We start from the raw sequence: 22,254 nt of genomic DNA on the forward strand, positions 1-22,254 counted from the left end.
CTTAATTAATTAGTTAATCGTGTCCAATCCCTTTTACTGCTCACCCAATGAAATCAATCCACCAACTCCAATATTTCAAAATTTAACACTGAAACTATCATATCCTAAAATTTCTTTTTACTTTTAGAAAAGTTAACTTAAATATATCTATAAACGATATATTTTTAAATTTTTTATTAAAATGTAATTATAAATTTATTCGGTTGTGATTTTAAAATTAAAAAAAAATTATATATTATATTATTAAAATTTATTTTATCTATTTCACAATATATGTTATTAATTAAAATTAAATCATATAAGAACTACAATGATCATTTCAATTTTTTTATATATAGAGATATTAACTCTAATTTTAAAGATCTTGAAGTAATTTTACTTTAATGAAAGATAATCAAAGCTATCATTGTTGATTAGAGAAAGAGATAATAATAAAATAGACAGGATTAGTTTCTGAAAGTATAATTAGTTAGTTGTTAAATTTTAAAAGACTTAATTACTAATTGATTTTCTATATCATTTTCTTTTACTATAAAATATTTAAAAAATTATCATTAGAAAATATATAATTTTAAACATAAATTAAATAAATATATTTATTTTAATTTTTAAAATAATTATATCAACTTATCAAAAGATGTAAAATTTAGAATTTAATTTGTAATTAGATTATTTTTAAAATATAATTAAATTTAAAGTAATTTATATTTTATGATGATTAAAAATATTTTTATAATGTAACTTTTAAATTCAGATTCTTTAAAAAAAATTAAAAGCAATTTTAACAGCCGATAGAATATTAATACCGAATTGGAAGAATCTAAAACTACCTTTCCATAATAATTTTTCTTCTTAAATATTTTAAATGCATTTTAAAATTATCATATTTACATTTAAATTAAATTATAAAAGTTCAAACCTAACCATCCATTTACCATTTTTCCTGCTCTTATTTTGTAGCCACTTAATTTTTAGAAATTACTATACAAACTTAATAATTTGGTGGAATTTTTAGAATTTACTTTACCAGAATATCAAAACCCCTAATTTCATTTTATCGTTCTATTCTTAAGACAGATTTTTCATGAAATTTGTCTTGTGTCTTTGGTCAACCTACCAAAATTTCCATATAAATTAGGCAGCATCCAGCCCTCATAATTGATTAAGCATTTAAAATAAGAAAACACCTAAAATACATTTTTCTCTTTTTGGACTTAATATATTCTTAGTAAAATAGAAAAAAGAAAATCTCTATATAATACTAATTTATTATTAAAACATTATGAAAAAATAAAATAAAATAAAATAAAATAATTTACTCCATTACCATTAATACAGCTATTCCCTCACCATGTCTACTACTAGAGGTTTGAGGATGAGAAAAATGTGCAAATTGAGAAGTAGAATAAATAAATAAATAAATAATTATAGAGGTAGATGAAAGAAATAAATGAACCTGTCACCTCACATGAACCTCTTGATGACTTGATGAGTATGGCAAACCATAACTTAGAATATACTTTACAAAATACCAATAACATCTCCACTTCTCTTTTTTCTTTTCTTTTGTTATCCAAATTCATAAGGAAAACAAGATTATGTGTCAAAAACTTGTATTGACACAATAAGACATTTCACTCTCACAAAAAGGTCACTATTTATAGGATCAAAGTCCAGAAAAGATTAAATAAATCAGCAACAATGAAATTGGAGTCAAGCAACCAAATTAAACAAATCCCAAATATGTAAGAGCCTCAACTCCCAACTTTTGAATAAAGATAAGTTTTATTAAAGACATTAACAACAACACATCCCAACTCTAATTTTTTAACCTTTCCCACTAACATAATTATACACTAACTTCTGAATAACCTTTCCCTCTTTCTCCTAACTAAAACCTATTATCTCTACAAGCTTTGTCCCCACTAAACTGCCTAAACCTTTCTGTGTCTTAAAAGGGGTCTGTTAAAGAACAGTGAGTTTTCCCTTTTTTTTTTCTTTTGGTATGTTGGGTTATGTCTTTATTTAAAAAAAAAACAATTTATGGATTTGTTTTATTTGTGTTTAGCTGTAACATGTCACTGAAAACTGTTTATTCAGTTTCAAAGTTGAGAGTTCTTTTTGCTTTTTTCTTTTTTGGTTCAGAGACAAACATATTTTTTTCTTTAAAATTATGGGTTTTGATTAAATTACCTTGTCATTGCATTTCTTGCACTGTTTGTTGGCCTCAGTTAATCTAACTTATCTTTTGTTTTTACTTCAAGCTTCCTTTAGTAAATTATTAATTTTTGCTGTTTTCTTTACCATGTCTTGAACAATTGAAGTTCTTTATAATCCTTAAAGGGCTGTGAGATTTGGTGATTTATGGGATGGGTCAGGTGGTGCCAGCAATTCTTCAGCTGGTGAAATTCGTCGTCATTGGCATTGTTTTCATTCTTCATGGATCTACTGGTAATAGTTACAATTTTTATATTGTAGTTTGTTGGAACTCCACTTTAGTTGGTTTAATTAGTTTTGTAATTCAAAGATTTCGTGATCTGGGTTAGTAAAGTTTCATCATGGTAATGTTAATCTGCATACGTGTGGTCATTTTGTAATCAGATTCCCTTTTTCTTTGATTTATTGACTATAAGAGTAGAATTAAACCAGTTTGGACTGTTGAATCTTTAGTAATCTGAACTTCTCAAAAGTTTTATGAAATTCTTTTTGCCAATATATGCTCCTCAATCATATAAATAGAAGTTACAGCTTCTAAGTTCAAGTATAAGCGATTTAAATGGTTCCAAGAACTTATAATTGTGCTAATTTGTATTCTTGTGAATGAAGAAGTATGGCTAATAAACGTAACCTCAGCTCAGGCTTCTTACTCTCTGATTCAGCACAGTCTTATTGTTAGGAGCAGTTATTCATATACATATAGGCATTCTCTTTAAGTATTGTATAGTTCTTGGGCCTCGTTCAAGGGATGCACATTGTCTTTCTTTATTAATTCATTGTTTAGGTTCCATTGTCTAGGTTAGCTTGTTATGTTTGTCATGTGAGGGCAAAGGTATTTCCTGGCTATGGAGGTCATATCAATGGTGGATAAATCCTTTAACATATTTACAGACTGCAAAATAGCTATCCTTTAACCTCATAAAGAAAAGAACAATTGCTTCTGTAGTACTACGGGAAGCAAAAAAATGTCTGTAATGTTGCTATAGATACAGCAAAAGATATTTCTTCTGGTTGATATTGCTTACTATAGTTTACTAGATGCTGTTGGTTTTTATCTTCCTCAGGATACCATATCTCTCCTTCTCCAGCAATCTTTTCTGAGACTGCTCCTACAGAAGGAACACTCACTCCCTTTGAAAAGCCATTGACAAGCAATGTACTAGGCTCAGTATCTCAGCCAAATGGTAACTTGCATAAATGCACTTTAAAGTGTAAGCTAATATATTTTGAGATTGGTTAAAACAGCTTCTGCATTGATAATACAGGTTTACATTTACATCCTCCACTGGCATTACCACCACCCATGTCCACTCCATTGCCCCAGGAATTTAAAGGGCTCGTACCATCCCATTCACCTAGCAGTCCAGTAGCAAGGCTACTGCATAATACTGCTCCCCCGCCATTAAATTTTGAAGGACATGCACCACCTCTGTCACTGAGTATTCCAACTGTCTCTCCACCATATAGTGCAGCACCTCCACCCTTAATTGTTGAACATGAACTGCCCATGCCGCCGAATGCTTCTCAAAGAAAGGCCCTAGGTAGACAGACTCCTGTACCTGTACCAGGTGCACTACATTCATAACTTGCAGAATTTTGCTGTGGTTAATATTTTCAATTTAATATTGGTTCTAAAGGACTTGTATTTTCTACATATCTGGTTCTAGTTGCTGCACCATCAAACAATTTGTCATATGATTCACCAATGCTTCCCCCAATTGCACCTGAGACATCACCTATCATCAACCCAAGTCCACCTGAAATTTCACCGCCAAGTGCTCATCATAATAAGAATATGTCAGTCACTGGGACTCCTATAACAAAGTCAATTGCACCAGGTTTGCAATTAGTGTTTTTTCACCGTGCAGATTATCTTACGGGCTTCAATTTCTCATTTCTCTTCTCTTTTCTCAAATTATGATAAAGTTGCTTCTCCACCGAGAGAATTGAGACAAAACCAGCCATCATCCCATCTGATTGCTCCTACGAAAATGCCATTTGTGTCACCTGGTGTGTATAGTTTATGAACACAGTTTTTGTTATTTCAGTAAAAAATTCAAATTGACTAAGTTGTTGGTTGTTGTTTTTTTTTTTTTCTAAAATATAAGTTCCAGTTGTATCACCAACAAGAGAGTTGCCACGGCATTCACCATCAGTTCTCCCTGGGGAACCACCTGCCATATTACCAGGTTCTACTTAGAGGATGCACTTAAATTTCATTTTCATCTTTAAGTAGCTGTTTCTTTGATGTTGGAACCATTCAAATTGTTCAATTTCAAATTTCACATTTGATACCTTTAATATATTGAAACCTTTTGTTTTTGCTAATTTTTGCTTTTATATTTATTTATTTTGGTACCTCAATCCCATGGTTGTTGAGTTGAAAGACCATGGTTGTAGGTAATCCTAAAAGGTTACCTCACTGCGAGTTGCTCTCTGTCACCATAAAGGATGCGTCACCTGAAGACTCAAACAACACATAGATTATGATTCAGAAGATTTTGCTTAAATCTTCTTTCTGAAAAATTCTATGCTGCAAACCAAAATTATAAGGATGTAGCTTTGCTCCATGAACATCAAAAACATCATGCATATAACTAAAAGCCATTATCCATGAGAATAAGCTGTCCCATTATATTTGCTGAGGTTGGAACTTTTAACACTTTATTCATCACATTGTAGTAGAACATCTTTGTTGAATAAAATATAATAAGAACCTCAATTTTTATTTATTTATGTATGTTTATATGCATATATGTTTATCTATATGAGGCTGTTTCTTTAAGACGTGAATATGGATTACAATATTAAGTGGTATATCCATATCATTTTGACCAGCACTATTTTCCATATCAAAACTTCTTACATGACCATTGTTGTATATTTCATCGGTCCCCATCATAATTGCAGTTCCTGACGTCTCTCATGCATCAAGTCCTCCCACAAGCATTGACCGGAAAAAAGATAGAAGTCCCATTGCTGCACCACCAGATGAAACGCCCAGTCATTTACCATCTGCGGACCATTCCCCAACCAAAGGTCTATGCCTTAAACCACATTTTGACCAATTCACTAATAAGAAGTACTTTGGTTAACATAATGGAAATTTGACAATAATTCTTGAAGGTTCATTTTCTGCTGTAGCTCCTTCAACACATGAACCCACAGGGTACACCAGTTATGGTCTTGTTCCATCTTCGTCACCTCCAAACCATTCTCTGAGTAAAGGGAACCACACTTCAGCATCTTCGCCTTCTATTCCATTTCATAAGCAGAACCATTCAAGGACCGACTTTAGTAGTCCTGCTCCTGCATATTCTCCTCCATCAAAACAGCAAGGTTTTCCTCTTATAGCTAAAATACTTTTAACTTGACAAGTATTTTGATTTTCCTATTTTGTTGCTTTTTACAGGTCCAGTTGCATCTCCATCATTTCTTCCAACAAGCAGGCGAACACATTATGCTCCTCCACCGATTAGTCCAGGTACCGCAATACTGAATTAACTTTCAATGCGGCGATGTAGTTGGCCACTTCAGTTTCTAATGCAGCTCCCTGCATGGCAGGATCATCAGCTTCTCCATCACATTTCCATTTTCCTAAACCTGTGATCAATGTCTCACCTGCTCCTTCACCATCTCCAACAGCAGCATCTGGCTGGACCAAAAGTAAGAAAAACTGCTTGCTTCCCTTTTTCTTATCAAGTTTTAAAATATTACTTGTGAAAAATTTACCTACTCCACTTAGTGTATGCCTAATATCTTACCTTACTTTATTGTGATTGCATTGCAAAGTGCCTATTCTTTCGCCTGAAGTTTCTCCCTCTGGTTCTTCACCAAGGAGTCCTAAAATGCCCCCTCGGCCGCCAGTACACGCATTACCACCTCCACCTCCAAATGAAGGTATAAATAATTGGGTTTTCTTTATGCCAAGATTTTCATTTCTTTATGTTCGTAGTTTTTTTTTTATCTCAGTAAAATTTGACACCAGTTTATTTTAACTATAGATTGTTCATCAACTGTTTGCGTGGAGCCATATACAAATACTCCACCTGGCTCTCCATGTGGCTGTGTCTTGCCCATGCAAGTTGGACTTCGCCTTAGTGTTGCATTATATACATTTTTCCCTTTGGTCTCAGAGCTAGCTCAAGAAATTGCTACTGGTGTTTTTATGAAACAAAGTCAAGTTCGAATTATGGGAGCCAATGCTGCTAGCCAGCAACCAGAGAAGACCGTTGTCCTCATTGACTTGGTTCCCCTTGGCGAAAGATTTGATAATACAACTGCAGTTTTGACTTTCCACAGATTCTGGCATAAACAAGTAGTAATAAAAGCCTCATTTTTTGGTGATTATGAAGTATTATATGTACGGTATCCAGGTATTTAAATTTTTCATTTGCTAGGAATGTTCTTTTATTTGTAGATTCTTTTATCTGGATGTTTATCTGGACATTGCATTTATAGGTCTTCCCCCATCGCCACCGTCACCTTCTGGCATTACTATAATAGATGATGGGCCATACTCTGGCAATAACAACAATGCAAGGACAATAAAGCCTCTCGGGGTTGATGTGCACAAAAGACACCGAAAAGATGGGCTTGGTGCTGGCATGATTGCTATTATTTCTCTGTCAGCTTCTCTAGCACTAATTTTATGCTCTGCTGTTGCTTGGGTTTTGTTGGTTAGGCATAGGGGTCGGATGAGTCAACCAACACCAACTCCACAGCCTTTGCCACCTTCTGGTGCAAAACCATCAGGTAAGCACTCTGGCGTATCAGTAAGATATAGAATATAGACAAGTGCTTTCAGCACCATGAAGTATTTTGGTAAAAGAACTTGCAGACTTTGCCTTGCATACATGCTTTACCATATAGGCATATAGTCATATACTCTTTTTGGTTCCATCATATATTATTTGGTCTATTTTATTCTGGAAATTGGAAGTCTAGCTTTGTTTTGAAGTAAATAGAAAAGCTATAAATTTGGCAGGTACTACTGGATCAGTGATTGGAAGTGGTCTCAGTTCTGCTTCCTTGTCATTTGGGTCTAGTATTGCGCCATATACAGGATCAGCTAAGACCTTCAGTATAAGTGATATCGAACGTGCTACAAATAATTTTAATGCTTCAAGAATACTTGGGGAAGGTGGCTTCGGGCGTGTTTACAGTGGTGTTCTTGAAGATGGGACCAAAGTGGCAGTGAAAGTTTTGAAAAGAGATGATCATCAAGGAGGTCGAGAATTCTTGGCAGAGGTTGAAATGCTTAGCCGTCTTCATCACAGAAACTTGGTCAAGTTGATCGGGATATGTACAGAGGAGCGAGCACGCTGCTTGGTGTACGAACTCATACCAAATGGCAGTGTGGAATCTCATTTACATGGTAGTGTCTTTGCTTTTTCAATTGATTTATTTTAGTGACAGGGATATTAGCATTTTTCAATTGGTTAATTTCTAGCAAAATGATTATGTCTTGGCCCTCTGTATTTTTTCAGGGGCTGATAAGGAATCTGCTCCACTTGATTGGGATGCACGGATCAGGATAGCACTTGGTGCAGCTCGAGGACTAGCTTATCTACATGAGGATTCGAGTCCCCATGTCATACACAGGGACTTCAAGTCTAGCAACATCTTGTTGGAACATGATTTCACACCAAAAGTGTCCGACTTCGGTTTGGCTCGAACTGCCATGGATGAGGACAACAGACATATATCAACACGTGTAATGGGAACATTTGGGTAAGAATTCTGTTCTGGTGTATTTGATTGTATGATATCCTCAGCTCCCCCAGTGAAATAGACAGTATATATGGCCTAGCAGAACATAACTCATGGTTAGTTGCCTGTCGTACCTAAATTAAATATAAGTGGGTAGGGTAGCTTCATGAGTATAGAAAGAAGCAACCTGCCGAGCACCTAGTATGTCGTATATGGCTATTAACTTCAACACTGGAAGAGTTGTGTCCTTGGTTAAATTTACATGGTTCTACATTTTCAAGAAGTTATTGCCTGTACTTGGTTGATGACTTCCAAATTTATGATAAGCACATAATGAGTTTGCTGCTGCTTTTATGCTATCCATAAAAACAGATGTTTTTAGGATATAAGCTCACATACCTTCCCCCTGGTCATTTTATTTGCTCAATTTCAACTGCACACAAGCATCTATCTAGCGTTCAGAACAATTTTAGAGAATGTTCATACTGTAAAAGGATTCAGAAGTAGTTTACCAATAATACATCTGAAATGGTCACGTTGGTATGTTAGCAGTATTCATATAATTCAAGAGAATCTCTTGATGTTCAAAAGAAGGTATCCGATTTGTGAGAAAAGATTCAAATTACATCTTTAATACTGACCTATTAATGATGCAGGATTTGAATTAAATTCTTACCACTAACTAATTATTGATGACATATGGTCATAATTAAATTCCTATCCTGAGAAACAAAGAGAACTTTTGGGTTTTGATGAGCTATTAGAGGCTATTGTTGGGAGTAATTTCCAAGCTGATTTGTAGGTAGCTTTGAGTTTCAAATTCTGCATTGTGTTCATGATTTTTACATTGATGTTTCTCTCTTTCTGGTAAATACTTCATCCAGGTATGTAGCTCCAGAATATGCCATGACCGGCCATCTTCTTGTAAAGAGTGATGTATATAGCTACGGTGTAGTTGTTTTAGAGCTCTTAACTGGTAGAAAGCCAGTGGACATGTTGCAGCCACCTGGTCAAGAGAATCTAGTTGCATGGGCTCGTCCCCTTTTAACAAGTAAAGAAGGGCTGGAAATAATTACAGATCCATCTCTAGGACCTGATGTCCCTTTTGATAGTGTAGCAAAAGTAGCAGCTATTGCTTCAATGTGTGTACAACCGGAGGTATCAAACCGTCCATTTATGGGCGAGGTTGTTCAGGCCTTAAAATTAGTATGTAATGAGTGTGATGAGGCAAAAGAAGTGGGTTCAAGAAGTCCAAGCTGGGATATATCTGTTGATATGGATGCCGAAGCCAGTGCAGGATCAGGACATATGCGAGATCCTTTCCAGAATCGAACTATAGTACCTAATTATGATTCTGAGCCAGATATAGAGAGGGGACTGTCAATGTCTGATTTGTTCAGTACATCGGTAAGATATGGAAGGCAGGCATCAGGATCATTTAGGAGATACTCTAGTTCAGGTCCACTAAGAACAGGGAGGGGCAAGCAGTTGTGGCAGAGGATGAGGAGATTGACAGGAGAAAGTGTGAGTGAACATGGGGGTATCTTCAGAATATGGCCAGGTTCACATTGAAAACTATAATATCATTTTTGTCAATACTGACACATTCAATTTTTGAATATTAAATTCTTAGACTTCAAGCTTGGATTTAGTCCTCGCAAACAAGAATGAGTCGCATGGAGTTAGTCCTCCATACAAACAAGAATGAATCGCAGGAGACGGGAACTATGAAATAAGTGAAGTTAACCAGGCATGCAGGTGTTCAAGGCCATGACATCTGGGCGACTGCCCAATGAATGTTTTAAGTCATGGAAGTCACCACAGTGCACAAAAAGAATTTGCGCAGTCCTTTGAGCTGGGAAAATGGCGAAGTTCTTAAATAGGAATGCTGAAATCTGAAGGCATGACCAAGACAACTTAATGACCTTGAAAGTAACAAAGGTAACAGGAGATTAGACCATTCTGGGCTTTCACTCTTCTATACTGAAATTTGAGAAGAAGTGGCAGAGTTGTTGTAATAAAACAATGAAGTGGTAAATCTTGGTGCAGCTTCAAAATCTTCTTGAATCTTGGTTTCCTGCATGTATTTATAAAGGAAAGAGACTAGAAATTGTATAGAATTCTTCATCTTCTCTTTGATGTCATAATAAAATGCATCTTTTCTTTTTCTTTCAGATCATTGCATTTCAAAGTAGTATAAACAGGTTGCAGATGTATAGTTTAGGGGATCATATATAGCATATCTTGATCACTAACCTGATGCTGTGCGAGGTTTCTGGAATTTGTGTCATTATTAAGACCATGTTTGGTATTATAAATCAAACAATAAACTGCTTTCAGTTCTTTGTTTTTTTATTTTTTTGAGAAATTTACCAATCAGCCTAAGATTTTCTGTATAAAACACTTTAGTCTTTACTCTTTTAAAAATAGCTTTTTTAGTCCCTGAGTAGTGAAGTTTGCTAACACTGTACGTACACTTTAGTTCAAGCTCATAGAAGTTATAAATTTGCGTTGCATCCTAGTCCCTAATATTTGACAATACTACAATTTAATTCCTCAAAATTGTAAAACTCAGTTTTGTTATAGTAATAATTTAATATCATATACATGTTTTGATCATTTGGTAAGAACTAAATATATCAAGTTTGAGACAATAAGGACTCAAGTATTTTTAAGGACAAATCTTATTAAAATTATTTATGGTGATGGTAAAATGCATTTTTGAACCTTTAAATTTTTTAATTTTTATTTTATTTATTAAATTCTATAATTTTATTTTTTTAAAGACCTAATGATTTTTAATTAAAATAAAAATAAAAATATAAGACCTCAATAAAAAATAAAAATTTCATAAAATAATATATAAAAAATTTATAAAAAATAAATATAAAAATATAAAAATATAATAAAATAAAGTAAAAATTTCTCAAATAAAATGAAAGTAAAAATGTCCAAAGTTTAATAATACATTTTGCCTAATTTAGAAAATCATTTGGAATATATATTATATTTTTATTTCTCACAATACACAAGTCGTGCATTGTATGAATGAAAGGCCCATATTTGTTACAATGTTCAAGATATAACTAACGGTTCAAGATTCAGATTTTAAAAATATTATATTCAATAGCGGCTCAGATTTATCCGATTGAGATCCCACGAAATCTTAACCTGGAAACACTATACCTAATAGCACTAAGCCAGAGGCGACAACAGCAACAACCGAGTCGTAATATAAACGGAAAATACCTCCCTTTCCCTCTTGGGATCAAAGACCAAATTGAAGAAGAGAAGACAGATTCATCAATGGTAAAATCTTTCTCTCTCTCAGTTCCATTTTCGTTAAAAATACTTTTATTGCATTTTACATTTATTTGTTCGTTTCTTATGATTTCGTTAAGGCTCCAAAAGCGATCACGAGTCCAGTTCCTGTGAATTTGTATCCAGCCCTAGCTCTCTCTATGCTTGCGATCGGCCTCATGGTTACTGCTTCCTTCTTCATGTAACGTCCATGTGTTTTATATTCTCAATTTTGTTCTAGATCTAGGTTTGCAATTGAGTGATTTGATTAGCTGGATTATTTATTTAATTGATACTTTACGGTACTGTTCTTTATTTTGCTAATTTACCTCAATTTCATGAAGTATTTGTGGATTTTTTTTTTGTTGGAATTTCTAGATTTCTGTTCCTTGGTAATGCACGTTGACTTGGGTTAGATTTTGGCCCAAAAATGCTTTCTAAATTGTTTATATTTTTTGGATTTTTTTATTTATCTGGTACGAATACGATTAGCATTTCGTTTTAATGCTGCTGATAAATAATGACCGATGCCAACAATTGCCTTTCCTTTTTAAGTACAAATGCTGTTAAAAGTTACCATGTCATAGTTGCAAAGCATTGGATTAGGTTTATACTTGTATATTTACACGAAAGAAATGTTCCTAAACTATGAGAATTGTCTGGATAATTCGTGCATGACTTAAAATGCTTTATTTATGACCTATTAATTTTTAAACATATCTTTTAAATTTGGACTCTTGATATTCATGATCTTTTGAAAGGATATGGAACTAGCAGGCGTTGTCACAAGCGTTTAGCAAACTCTAGAAAGTTCCTTCTGTTTGTCTCTCGAAATGCATCTCCTTGTTATTGTGTGAATAGCACATTCTGGATTTTGTCATGAGATGTTATGAAGTGGAGAAACTTCTGTTTTTGTTTATCCATATATCTCTTAAGGATCCGTTCGGTTCAAGGTTTGGAGTAAGAATGAGAATAGGAACAAAAATGATTATCTTTTTTTTATGTTAGTTCATTATGGAATGAAAATCTAATTCCATTTATCATTGACACCAAATTATAATAATATGCAACAAATATATGAAAATTATATAAATATAATTTTGACCATTTATAATTAATTTTATTCAATTCCTATGTGAATGAAAAGTTCATTTCCTAAGAGGAAAGGGGGATTAGGTGATTCCCATCGATGGGGAATCCCATTCCGATTACGGAATGATTTTGATGAACTAAATACCAACAATTGGAATCACTCATTTTCATTTCCATTCCTATTCTATTTTCTCATGAACCAGACGACCCTAAGAGTATATACATTTTCAAGCTTGAAAATTTGTATCTTGCATGTTTCGTGGACTTCTCTTTCACTTTTTGTAATATGATATCATGACGCTGTGAATGTGAATGTCTAACATTTGGTTGTACTTGTTACTTTTAAGTGTTATACTATTATTATTTTGTGTTCTCATAACATGTTTCTTTCCTACTTTATGTTTTCATAATGGTTTTTACTCAAAAGTATCATTTTACAATGGGGATGTATTTCAAAGTTTGAACATAATGTATTGGACTTCAGGTGTTAACGGCTAGTTAAGCATATTTGTTACGTGAATATCACTGAATGTGGTATTCCCTGAATTTTTAAAATGACACTGCACATAATGGAGAACTGGAATGCTATTTAGTTTTGAGATATATGGAACCTTGGATTACTTAGCATTGGGCTCTCCCTTCAATTTCAATGGCCTTTCCCCTGGCTGAAAGTTATAGCAATTAATATCAGCTAGGAGTATAAATTAGCATCATTTTGATGAACAATTGACATTCATACTTTATTGTTGGTACTTGTATCTAACAATGCATAGCTTATGTGCAATGCCATTTTGAATTATAACAGTTGTATCTATCTTGTGCAGCTATGAAGCAACCTCATCTAGGCGAAATCGTAGCCTTGTTAAGGAGCTTACAACAGGAGCAATTGCATCATTTTTTCTGGTAGGTTTATTGTAAACGCTTATTTCCCATATGTAATTGGTTATTGAAATTTTGCTTTTGAGTGCTGATATTTGATAATGGTGTCTGATGCAGGGTTTTGGATCACTATTCCTGCTACTTGCTTCTGGTGTTTATGTTTAGGGTCTTGACGTAGAACCTTGAAATTTTTTTAAGTGTCAGTTATTCGTGAAAGATGATATGGTTGACATTGTTAGTTAATTCAGCTGTGAACCGTAATGTAATGGTTAGAGGTTTCTGGCTCGGAGTATCCTTCCTAATCAATACTGTTTTTAAGTTTCATGGGAAGCTTTTCAGATAAGACCTATTATGTAGCCTACTTCGATCCTTTATTGTTGGCAGAGCCAGGAATATTTTTATGAGAAAAGTATTTGCAATTTGCAATACCAATGCGGCTAGTTAGTTGGGGGATATCATGCCCATGTGTCGAATTATTTTTCATCAAAGAGCACTTGAGCAATGTGGGTGAAGTCGATCATTTTAAGATGGTTCTTAAATGAAATTCAAACTGATTGAACTAAAAAGAGAAGCCCTTGGTGTGATCCTTGTTGCGGCCCTCAAGGATTTGTGGTGTTTTAACATCAAGCATTGACCGACTAGCCCTTTGTAACTCTAGTTTAAAAATGTTTTGTAATACAAAACATAATTGATTTTTGCACAATTGGTATAATGATCTCTTTTTTTTTTCTTTTTTTCTTTTATGTTCAAAAGATATATTTTTAAATCTGTACCAGCCCTAAGCTGATGCTCTTAAACCATTTTATGCTTATAAAGACCATCCTAAGAAGCTTTTTGCGCTAATAATATAAACGCTGCTGCACCTGCACCCTTATCCTTAAAACCCTCTTCCTAACTAGTAAGCGAGTCAGCTTCTGACTGATGCCAGCGATTATCCAATATTTGAAAGCTTAATCCGGCGAAACGCCAAAAAGGGAAAAATCCCCGCTAAAGGGAAACCTAATTTTAACCCGAGCAACTGACAGACAATTTGACCGACGCGTCTTGGCCACCTTCTTAAATCTGAGAGTGTTGTATTCCAGAAAAAACCCCTTCCCCCCTATCTATTTCTCACCCATAAAAATAAAAACGCCATTAACTCCAATTTTTCACAATCCACAGTAGTAGTAGGAGGGTTGTGTGGCGTAGTGGTAGGTCCACTCCACCCCGGTCCCTCCCGGTCGATTTTTTTTTTTTTTGGGTATTTCTCCCTTCTGTATTTTTAGAACTATATAAAAAGAATCGGCGAGAGTAAGCTAGTTTTTTTTTTCTTTCTCAAATGGAGCCTCCTCAACAAGTGCCAAAAAAGAGAGGCCGAAAACCCAAGCCCAAAGAAGACAAAGATCAGCAGCAACAGCAGCAGCAGCAAAGCGCAGGTAGCAAAATGAAGGAAGGAAAGAAGTCACAGCAGCAGCAACAACATACTGTTGATGAGAAGTATACTCAATGGAAATCTTTAGTTCCTGTTCTTTATGACTGGCTCGCTAATCATAATCTCGTTTGGCCTTCTCTCTCTTGCCGGTATCATTTTTTTTTTCAATTTTATTATCTTCGTTCTCTTCTTTCTCATTCTAGGGTTTTTTTTTTTTTTTTCTTTTGCGTGCTTTTATTTGATGCTCTATCTCCTGCTCTAGGGTTTATGTTATTTTTGCGATCTATTAAACCCTAAATTTAGATGTAAATCCTAGGAAAAGGTTTTTTCCACTTCATTTTCATTTTTTTATTCTATAAAGAAATGAGAGATTTTTAAAATAGGACTTCGCGCTAATTTTTTGGTCTTTCTATTGTTCCGTGACAGTCGGAGTTTATTTCCTTTTTTGTTCTTTGTATGATAATATATACTTTGTTTGGATATGGTGATCTTCAGGTGGGGTCCGCAGCTGGAGCAAGCTACTTACAAGAATCGACAGCGTCTTTACCTCTCCGAGCAGGCAAATTTGCTTATTATCATTATTATTTCCAAACAATTTGGTTTTAGTTGTGTGCTGTATTATTACTAATAGTGTCCTTATTTTATTTATTTATTTATTATTGTTATTCTGTGTGTGGAAAGACTGATGGTAGCGTGCCAAATACTTTGGTTATTGCAAATTGTGAAGTGGTAAAGCCTAGGGTCGCTGCTGCTGAGCATATTGCTCAGGTGTTTTTTTATACTCCTCTCTCATGTGTTGTTTTACTTTCTTTCTTCAATACTATATGATTCTTGATACCATCTTTAAGTTGAATTCTCGAATTAATACCTATAGTTGCTTAACTTCTTAGTTTAATGAAGAAGCTCGCTCTCCGTTTGTCAAGAAGTACAAGACAATCATACATCCTGGAGAGGTACGAATACTATCTACCCAAAATAAATTTCAAGATATAAATGCATGAGAAAGAACACATTAGCTGACAAAGTTTTTGGTACTTTTGTGTTTTACTTGAATAGTTTTTCTTTATCCAGCCATTATATTGCACAAAAGTGTTATGAAAAACTTACTTCTTTATTGCAATGCTGGAGAAAAATGATTCATTAAACAAGCATTTTGGTCTACTCTCAAAAAGATGAAATGCCTTGAACTAGTATTCTTTTGCAGGTGAACAGGATCAGGGAACTGCCACAGAATAGTAGGATAGTAGCTACACATACTGATGGCCCTGATGTGAGTTCTACAATTAATTTACTTTGTCTAAGGATTTTCTGGTTTTATTATTAATACTTTATTTAGGTTTTATTAGTTCATGTTTATTGTTGTTATCTTTGGGGATGGACAATTCAGGTTCTCATATGGGATGTTGAAGCACAACCTAATCGCCATGCTGTTCTTGGAGCTACAAATTCCCGTCCAGATTTGGTACAATTCTTTAGTCCTTACTTTTTCTTTTGTTTTAGGTTTTCTGGAAGGTATTATTTCCATGGTTGAGTTGAATGTCAAAATAACCTCCTTTCCAATTCTTGTGGATTGTTACCGTGATAACAAGAGGAGCAAATTCTGCAAATACTTGTGAATGTGTATATAATTTGCTTCTTTCTGCTGCTTTCCATGTTACAGCATCTTGCTGTACTCGGATATGTGAGGCATTTTTGGTAAAATTCATTAGCTTGGTTATCGTAGCACTTCATACCTTTTTAACCTGCAAATCTTCTTGCAGATTTTGACAGGACATCAAGATAATGCAGAATTTGCTCTTGCAATGTGCCCAACTGAACCTTTTGTGCTCTCTGGAGGTTGAAAAACTTGGCATATATTATTGTACATTAATTTTTCTCATCTTATTTATCAAGTATCTCTTCCTCAATCCCTTGTAGCAATGGCGTTATTATTTTGTTAGGATGGTATCAATGATTTATTGTCCAGATTATCTATGATACTTAAGCCTTTATGAAGATTTTCTTAAAAGCAGGGAGATTTTGTTGCAGGGAAAGACAAGTCAGTGGTTTTGTGGAGTATCCAGGACCACATAACAGCATCTGCAACTGACCCAGCAACAGCCAAGTCTCCAGGATCTGGTGGATCAATCATTAAAAGGGCAGGAGAAGGTAATGATAGGGCTGCTGAAAGCCCTTCTGTAGGGCCACGAGGTATCTACCAGGGGCATGAGGATACAGTTGAAGATGTGACATTCTGCCCGTCCAGGTATTTTGCATAGTCTTTGATTAAATGCGTGTATGCCAGTTTACTTGCTTTCGGAAATTCTTTTGAAACCATTCTTTTACCTGGTCTTGGGAAATCATCAATATGGGTGTTTTAGCTTTTTTTTCTTTCTTGAACTGATCATAATCTATTTTCTATTTACTTTTTCCTGTGCATTAAAGTGAATAATATAAGAAATTTTGTCTATTTTAACTGCATGCTGATATGGTGATCTTTATATATATGGTCAGTGAGCATTATTTTTTGTTTTTGATCTTTTTGTCCCTGATAAAATTTGTATTTCTGCTGAAGTGCACAGGAGTTTTGCAGTGTGGGAGATGATTCTTGCCTTATATTATGGGATGCTCGAATTGGCTCTAGCCCGGCTGTCAAGGTTACATATCTCATCTTTACTTTCCTTCCTCTTTTTAGTGATTGAAATTGATTTTTTTTTTTTCTTGTTTTTGGTTGAAAAACCTTATTTTACAAAGTTTAGTGCTGGCATTCCAGTATTAAATGAGCTTGAAAACTAGATGTAGTGTCACTGATGCGAGCATGCAGTGCCTATCTCTTGCATCTGCCCCTTGAGAAGAAATGTGGCTTGATTTTTCTTATGACACATTAACTATGTCAAGTATGTAATTTTGGCCTCAACTACATAAGAGTGGGAGCTGTTGACCCCTTCAAAACCCAGCCCCTATTGAAAGTAGGAGATCCCAATACTGTAGCATACAACTCTAAAAAATTTTAGTCAATGGATTTAAGAGAGGGAGAGAAAATATTTGAAGCTCTAATGACCTTGGGTTTCTTGTTTTCACTTTAATTCGTTGATATTTGATTGGATTCGGTATTTGACATTGAAATTGTGAGTTAACATCTTGCCTTTCTCTTCCCCACTATATTATTCTTGTTCTGCATGCCAAATAATATCTTATCATGTGAAACATTCAGTGACACTATGAAATGTGTTCTTTTCTTTTTTACTTTATAGATGGAATTCAACTACTCGCAATGTAATCATGTCATTTGTTTTTTTGGTCAACAGGTTGAAAAGGCACACAATGCTGATCTTCACTGTGTTGATTGGAATCCCCATGATAACAACCTTATCATAACTGGGTAGAGTCCAAATTTATGTCAAATTATGATTTGACATCTTTTTAAGCTGTGGATATTTCTTGGACTTTCGGGTTTTCTTATGCTACTTTGAATTTTGTGTTTACGTGGAGATTATGATTGTCCAGGTCAGCAGATAATTCTGTTCGCATGTTTGATCGGCGAAATCTCACATCTAATGGAGTTGGGACGCCTGTCTACAAATTTGAAGGTCACAAGGCTGCTGTACTTTGTGTACAGGTATTAATCAACCTTCCTCTGGCACTGTGGTAGTCCGTAAATGCTTGTACAATTTCTTTCTTAATTCCTTCATTCCACTTCCAGTGGTCTCCAGACAAGTCATCTGTTTTTGGAAGTTCTGCAGAAGATGGTCTCTTGAATATTTGGGATTATGATAAGGTTGGGATGTTCATTCTCATCATATTATAGATGATATTCTACAGGACTACAGCATATATCTTATCTCTATTTTCTTAAAGGTTGGTAAGAAAACAGAGCGCGCAACTAGAGCCCCAAATTCTCCTGCTGGATTATTTTTCCAGCATGCTGGGCACAGGTTGGTAATCAAGTTTCTGTTCTTTTGTTCTGGTCATGGCTTAGTTTATTATTGATAGTTGAGTGCATCTTAACTGTTGCTTGAATACTAGATTACTTATTTGAAATAGCTTTTATCTGGGCAATGGGCAAAGCACGTTTCTTCTGGAGTCTTCTATTCTTCAGAAGTAATGGTTTTTTTTTTAATTCGGTCAATTCAGGGATAAAGTTGTTGACTTCCATTGGAATGCATCCGATCCTTGGACAATTGTTAGCGTGTCGGATGACTGTGATACCACTGGAGGCGGGGGAACATTGCAGGTTCGGTTACTTTTGCCTATGAAATGTTTTATATTGCATGAATGTGGACAAGGGGTTTTGGAATGAAAGTTGGGGAAGGGAATGAGTTAAAAGCTGCCGTTGAAAGTTAAAACTGATGAAAATTGACATAATTGAAGGGTTGACTACTGTTGCCAAATGCAAGTATAGACATGTTAAAACTCTTATGGGTCCATGCAGATATGGCGCATGAGTGATTTGATCTATAGGCCAGAAGATGAGGTATTGGCAGAGCTTGAGAAGTTCAAGTCGCACGTGATTGAATGTACTTCAAAGGCTTGAGGATAGTTTACATTTATTGCATGGATTTTTCTTTTCTATGTTGTGTTTTGTCTCAACTCAAGGTTGGTCGGGGATGTTAAATGTAGGTATTTTTACTTGACAATTAGCTTTTTTCTGAGATTATTTCTCAGACTATTACTATTAGTCAGAGATTCATAAAAATTCCTGCCTTTTAAACTTCGTGTTAGTTAGAAGATTTGGTCCTTTTTTAACACCATGGCATTAAAAGCCAATTTGGCGGGTTTAGCTAAAAGGAGAGTTTGATATGAAGTTTTAACAATGGTGGTGGATATTCTGTAGAGCTGTTCCACTACGTTGAAAATCAATTAAATCCTTAAAGAAGATTTCATAAAGCGACCCAAAGACAGTTGCCCTTGAATGCAGAAAGGTTAGCCAAATGACTTCATTATACTTGCAATTCAAAATGGACTGCTTGCTTTAGATAAAGTATTTTATTATTATTATTATTATCATCCCTATCGACATTTTATTTCCTTTGTTGTGATCTTGAGTAGCACGAACAACACGTGCCCAAAACTCTAAACTCTCCCTATAAAGAATAATTTATTTTAGCTTTTTTAAGGATAATAATTTAGAATATATAAAATTTATGCTAGTTAGTAGATATTTAATAATTTAAAAAAAATATAGTATAATTTAAAACGAACTAAAACAAAAGGTCTTTGTTTAAATTTTAATTTGAAGAAAAAGATCCTATAAAAATGAAGGCTCATAATTTATATTTCGTGAAATCCATAAAATATTGGCGATTAGATGCCCGTAACTATTTGGGGAACTTCCTACTTGTTTCCCGTTATTCTTTACTTTTTATAAAGCAGTTGCTAAAAAATTCTCTCCCGCCAACTTTGGAAGGAACAAAAAACCATTCCTAATCTACATTCTGCGTCTTTTTTCTTATTCCTATCTGAAAAAAGAATAAAGCTTAATTTAATTTTTTTTAACTCTTATTAATTTAAATAAATATTATATTTGTTTAGGAGATAATCGCTCCATATTAATTAATTAATCATAATAAGAAATATTGAGATACTTACAAGCTTAGACGAGTAGACATACATCTCTGTTTTAATAGTAATTCTTTTATTATTTAATACTAATAATTAAAAAGAAAAATAATAAAGTTGCTAACTTGTACGAGTGGCAATTATAGAAATAAGAATAAAGGCAGAGGGTAAAAAAGCCAAAAAAAAGAATACCATAAGTGATAAAAAGGAAAGAAAAGACGTATCCGTATATGGAGGGTTGCTTTCTTGCATCCCAAAACATGAAAAACTCTCTCTCTCCCCATCCACACTTGTCTCTCTAAATAAGATTCCCGCCTATTCTTTTGCCACATCACTTCTCGATCTCTTCGCTTTCCACGTGTCGCTCCCTGCCACTCTGTCACTTCCTCTTCACCATCCATATCACATCCAACGGCTCCCAATCCATTGTATGATAATCATAACCAAAAAAATAAAAATAAACACAACAATATCTCTTAACCAGTACCAAGTAGGCCCCACTACCAACACTTATATTTAAAAAAAGAAAAAGAAATCCGGAGCCTTCTGAAACCACGCTGCCTCGTGCTCTTTTTATAGAACAAGAGACAAATACACGAACACATATAAAAACCCTCATCATAAACACAAGAGAGGGAGAGAGAGAGAGAGAGAGAGAGAGCTTATGGAGGGTTCGAGTTCAAGAAAGAGAGAAGGGTGTGGTGGTCGTGGTGATGATGATGATGATGATGATGATCCAGTGGTGATGAAAAGGCCAAGAACTCCTCCGGCGGTTTATTCTGACAATAACATGTGTAGTGAGGAAGATATTATTATGGGTTCTTGGCTATCAGTGGATCAACAAGATGATTATAGTACGGTAGATGAGTTACTGAAGTTTCTCGATGATAATATTACTACTAATACAACGGTTAAGTTTATTGAAAATCCATATTCTTCACCACTAGTTTTTCAATCTTGTTCTTCTTATATCACTATTAATGGTAATGAAGAGACTTGTGGGTCTTCTTTCTCTGACTGGGAGTCTTCTGTCATGGCCAGCGTTGACATGTGTGGTGGATTTACAAAAGGTGGCAAAATGGACTGCATTGATGGATTTGAGTTATCTGACTGGTTTCGAGGCGGGGAGGGCGGCGCGTGCGGTTTTAAGGGGGCGGAGAAGGCGGCGCGTGAAGGAAGTAGCGGTGGCGATACTAATGGGTTTGACTGGGAGTTTGATTATGAGTGTTTTCTAGATAATGGTGGCAGCGAAGGTATTTTTTGACTCATCAAGTAAACGTGAATGGTGTGGGGGGTTAGTTTTTCTATTTTTATTTTAATTTTTTTTTAGATATTATATTTTAATCAAACACTTATGACTAACTTTTTATCAGTGGTGATTAAGGGTTTGGTGGGTGTCATGTGGGGGGTCAAAGGTGTCCCTGCGTGAGTGTTCTTTTAGATGCTCCATGTGAAAATGTTACTAATAGGGAAAAAGGTAAAAGGAACAATAGAGTCAGAGAGAATACACATAAAGGGTCGTTGAAGAATTTAGAGCAAAGCTAGAAAAGCATTTTGTCTGTTTTGGGGTCTCTTATTATCTCTCTCTTTTTCTAAACAAAAAAAAAAAAAAACAAAAAGAAAATTGGTATGGTGAAAAAGAGAAATGGAATCCCTCCGGCAGATTTTTGTAATTAGTAGTTTGGCTGTGATTTGTAGAAGAGTAAGTCCAATTATCCTCCTAAATAAAAAACTCATAGGCCGCTTGAATACACTAATTATAAAAAAATGTTATTAGATGAAATAGCAATGGGTTTTTTTGTTATTAATTCGTGGTTTGGGGTTGGCATCAGTTGTCAATTCCTTCTGCGCACTGACGAGAAACTAAAATGGTAATTGACATATTGTTCTGATGCGGGAAACTCCTTTCAAAATCCATCCACTCCTCATTTGGAATAAAAGGGTATTTGTTAAAATTTATTGTCTGGTTGGAAAAGACAAATAGACACTAGATTCATATTCTTGTAATCTAAAACTTTTAAAATTGGAAACTGCTAAGAATTTACTTTCTCTATTGCAATATAAGTAGTATTACTTTAGCAAATTGTATTTATGGAAAAGTATTC

At 34.6% G+C, this 22,254-nt stretch overlaps 4 protein-coding genes across 9 annotated transcripts; all 4 read left to right on the top strand.

Moving 5' to 3' along the window:
• The first annotated feature begins 1,726 nt into the window (after window positions 1-1,726).
• Window positions 1,727-10,103, top strand: LOC8272551 (receptor-like serine/threonine-protein kinase ALE2). 6 transcript variants are annotated; one of them, XM_048372457.1, is made up of 17 exons: window positions 1,727-1,745; window positions 2,325-2,451; window positions 3,282-3,401; window positions 3,483-3,785; window positions 3,885-4,055; window positions 4,144-4,227; window positions 4,326-4,406; window positions 5,128-5,256; window positions 5,344-5,556; window positions 5,630-5,701; window positions 5,782-5,883; window positions 6,010-6,117; window positions 6,222-6,593; window positions 6,679-6,972; window positions 7,205-7,594; window positions 7,707-7,950; window positions 8,814-10,103. In XM_048372457.1, the coding sequence occupies exons 2-17, from the start codon at window positions 2,370-2,372 to the stop codon at window positions 9,499-9,501; spliced, it is 3,453 nt and encodes a 1,150-aa protein (XP_048228414.1). In that variant the 5' UTR covers window positions 1,727-1,745; window positions 2,325-2,369; the 3' UTR covers window positions 9,502-10,103. The 6 variants fall into 6 exon arrangements, with proteins under 6 accessions (XP_048228414.1, XP_015571719.1, XP_048228415.1 ...); XM_015716233.3 differs by lacking the exon at window positions 1,727-1,745 and adding an exon at window positions 1,776-1,975; XM_048372458.1 differs by lacking the exon at window positions 1,727-1,745 and adding an exon at window positions 1,985-2,003.
• Window positions 10,104-11,070: 967 nt separating this feature from the next.
• Window positions 11,071-13,632, top strand: LOC107260878 (transmembrane protein 258). The gene is made up of 4 exons (XM_015716281.3): window positions 11,071-11,238; window positions 11,331-11,431; window positions 13,146-13,224; window positions 13,318-13,632. The coding sequence occupies exons 1-4, from the start codon at window positions 11,236-11,238 to the stop codon at window positions 13,363-13,365; spliced, it is 231 nt and encodes a 76-aa protein (XP_015571767.1). The 5' UTR covers window positions 11,071-11,235; the 3' UTR covers window positions 13,366-13,632.
• Window positions 13,633-14,055: 423 nt separating this feature from the next.
• Window positions 14,056-19,301, top strand: LOC8272550 (WD-40 repeat-containing protein MSI4). The gene is made up of 15 exons (XM_002514067.4): window positions 14,056-14,760; window positions 15,107-15,170; window positions 15,293-15,379; window positions 15,502-15,564; window positions 15,816-15,881; window positions 15,999-16,073; window positions 16,372-16,447; window positions 16,640-16,856; window positions 17,166-17,247; window positions 17,899-17,972; window positions 18,098-18,209; window positions 18,294-18,368; window positions 18,449-18,525; window positions 18,725-18,824; window positions 19,023-19,301. Exons 1-15 carry the CDS (start codon window positions 14,519-14,521, stop codon window positions 19,122-19,124), a joined length of 1,512 nt encoding a protein of 503 aa, XP_002514113.1. The 5' UTR covers window positions 14,056-14,518; the 3' UTR covers window positions 19,125-19,301.
• An 890-nt stretch (window positions 19,302-20,191) lies between these two features.
• Window positions 20,192-21,900, top strand: LOC8272549. The gene has a single exon (XM_002514066.4). The coding sequence runs from the start codon at window positions 20,814-20,816 to the stop codon at window positions 21,411-21,413; it is 600 nt and encodes a 199-aa protein (XP_002514112.1). The 5' UTR covers window positions 20,192-20,813; the 3' UTR covers window positions 21,414-21,900.
• Window positions 21,901-22,254: the final 354 nt, after the last annotated feature.

This window comes from Ricinus communis, chromosome 3 (assembly GCF_019578655.1).
Source record: "Ricinus communis isolate WT05 ecotype wild-type chromosome 3, ASM1957865v1, whole genome shotgun sequence".
NCBI lineage: Eukaryota > Viridiplantae > Streptophyta > Magnoliopsida > Malpighiales > Euphorbiaceae > Ricinus > Ricinus communis.

What these genes read in the sequence shown, in the direction of transcription:
- LOC8272551 (XM_048372457.1), top strand. Translation starts at nt 2,370, where the DNA reads ATGGGTCAGGTGGTGCCAGCAATTCTTCAGCTGGTGAAATTCGTCGTC. An exon ending in CATTCTTCATGGATCTACTG is followed by an intron (nt 2,452 to 3,281) that starts GTAATAGTTACA and finishes TATCTTCCTCAG; the next exon opens with GATACCATATCTCTCCTTCT. An exon ending in CTCAGTATCTCAGCCAAATG is followed by an intron (nt 3,402 to 3,482) that starts GTAACTTGCATA and finishes TTGATAATACAG; the next exon opens with GTTTACATTTACATCCTCCA.
- LOC107260878 (XM_015716281.3), top strand. An exon ending in GTTACTGCTTCCTTCTTCAT is followed by an intron (nt 11,432 to 13,145) that starts GTAACGTCCATG and finishes TATCTTGTGCAG; the next exon opens with CTATGAAGCAACCTCATCTA. An exon ending in CAATTGCATCATTTTTTCTG is followed by an intron (nt 13,225 to 13,317) that starts GTAGGTTTATTG and finishes TGTCTGATGCAG; the next exon opens with GGTTTTGGATCACTATTCCT.
- LOC8272550 (XM_002514067.4), top strand. Translation starts at nt 14,519, where the DNA reads ATGGAGCCTCCTCAACAAGTGCCAAAAAAGAGAGGCCGAAAACCCAAG. An exon ending in CAATCATACATCCTGGAGAG is followed by an intron (nt 15,565 to 15,815) that starts GTACGAATACTA and finishes ATTCTTTTGCAG; the next exon opens with GTGAACAGGATCAGGGAACT. An exon ending in GAGGCGGGGGAACATTGCAG is followed by an intron (nt 18,825 to 19,022) that starts GTTCGGTTACTT and finishes GGGTCCATGCAG; the next exon opens with ATATGGCGCATGAGTGATTT.
- LOC8272549 (XM_002514066.4), top strand. Translation starts at nt 20,814, where the DNA reads ATGGAGGGTTCGAGTTCAAGAAAGAGAGAAGGGTGTGGTGGTCGTGGT.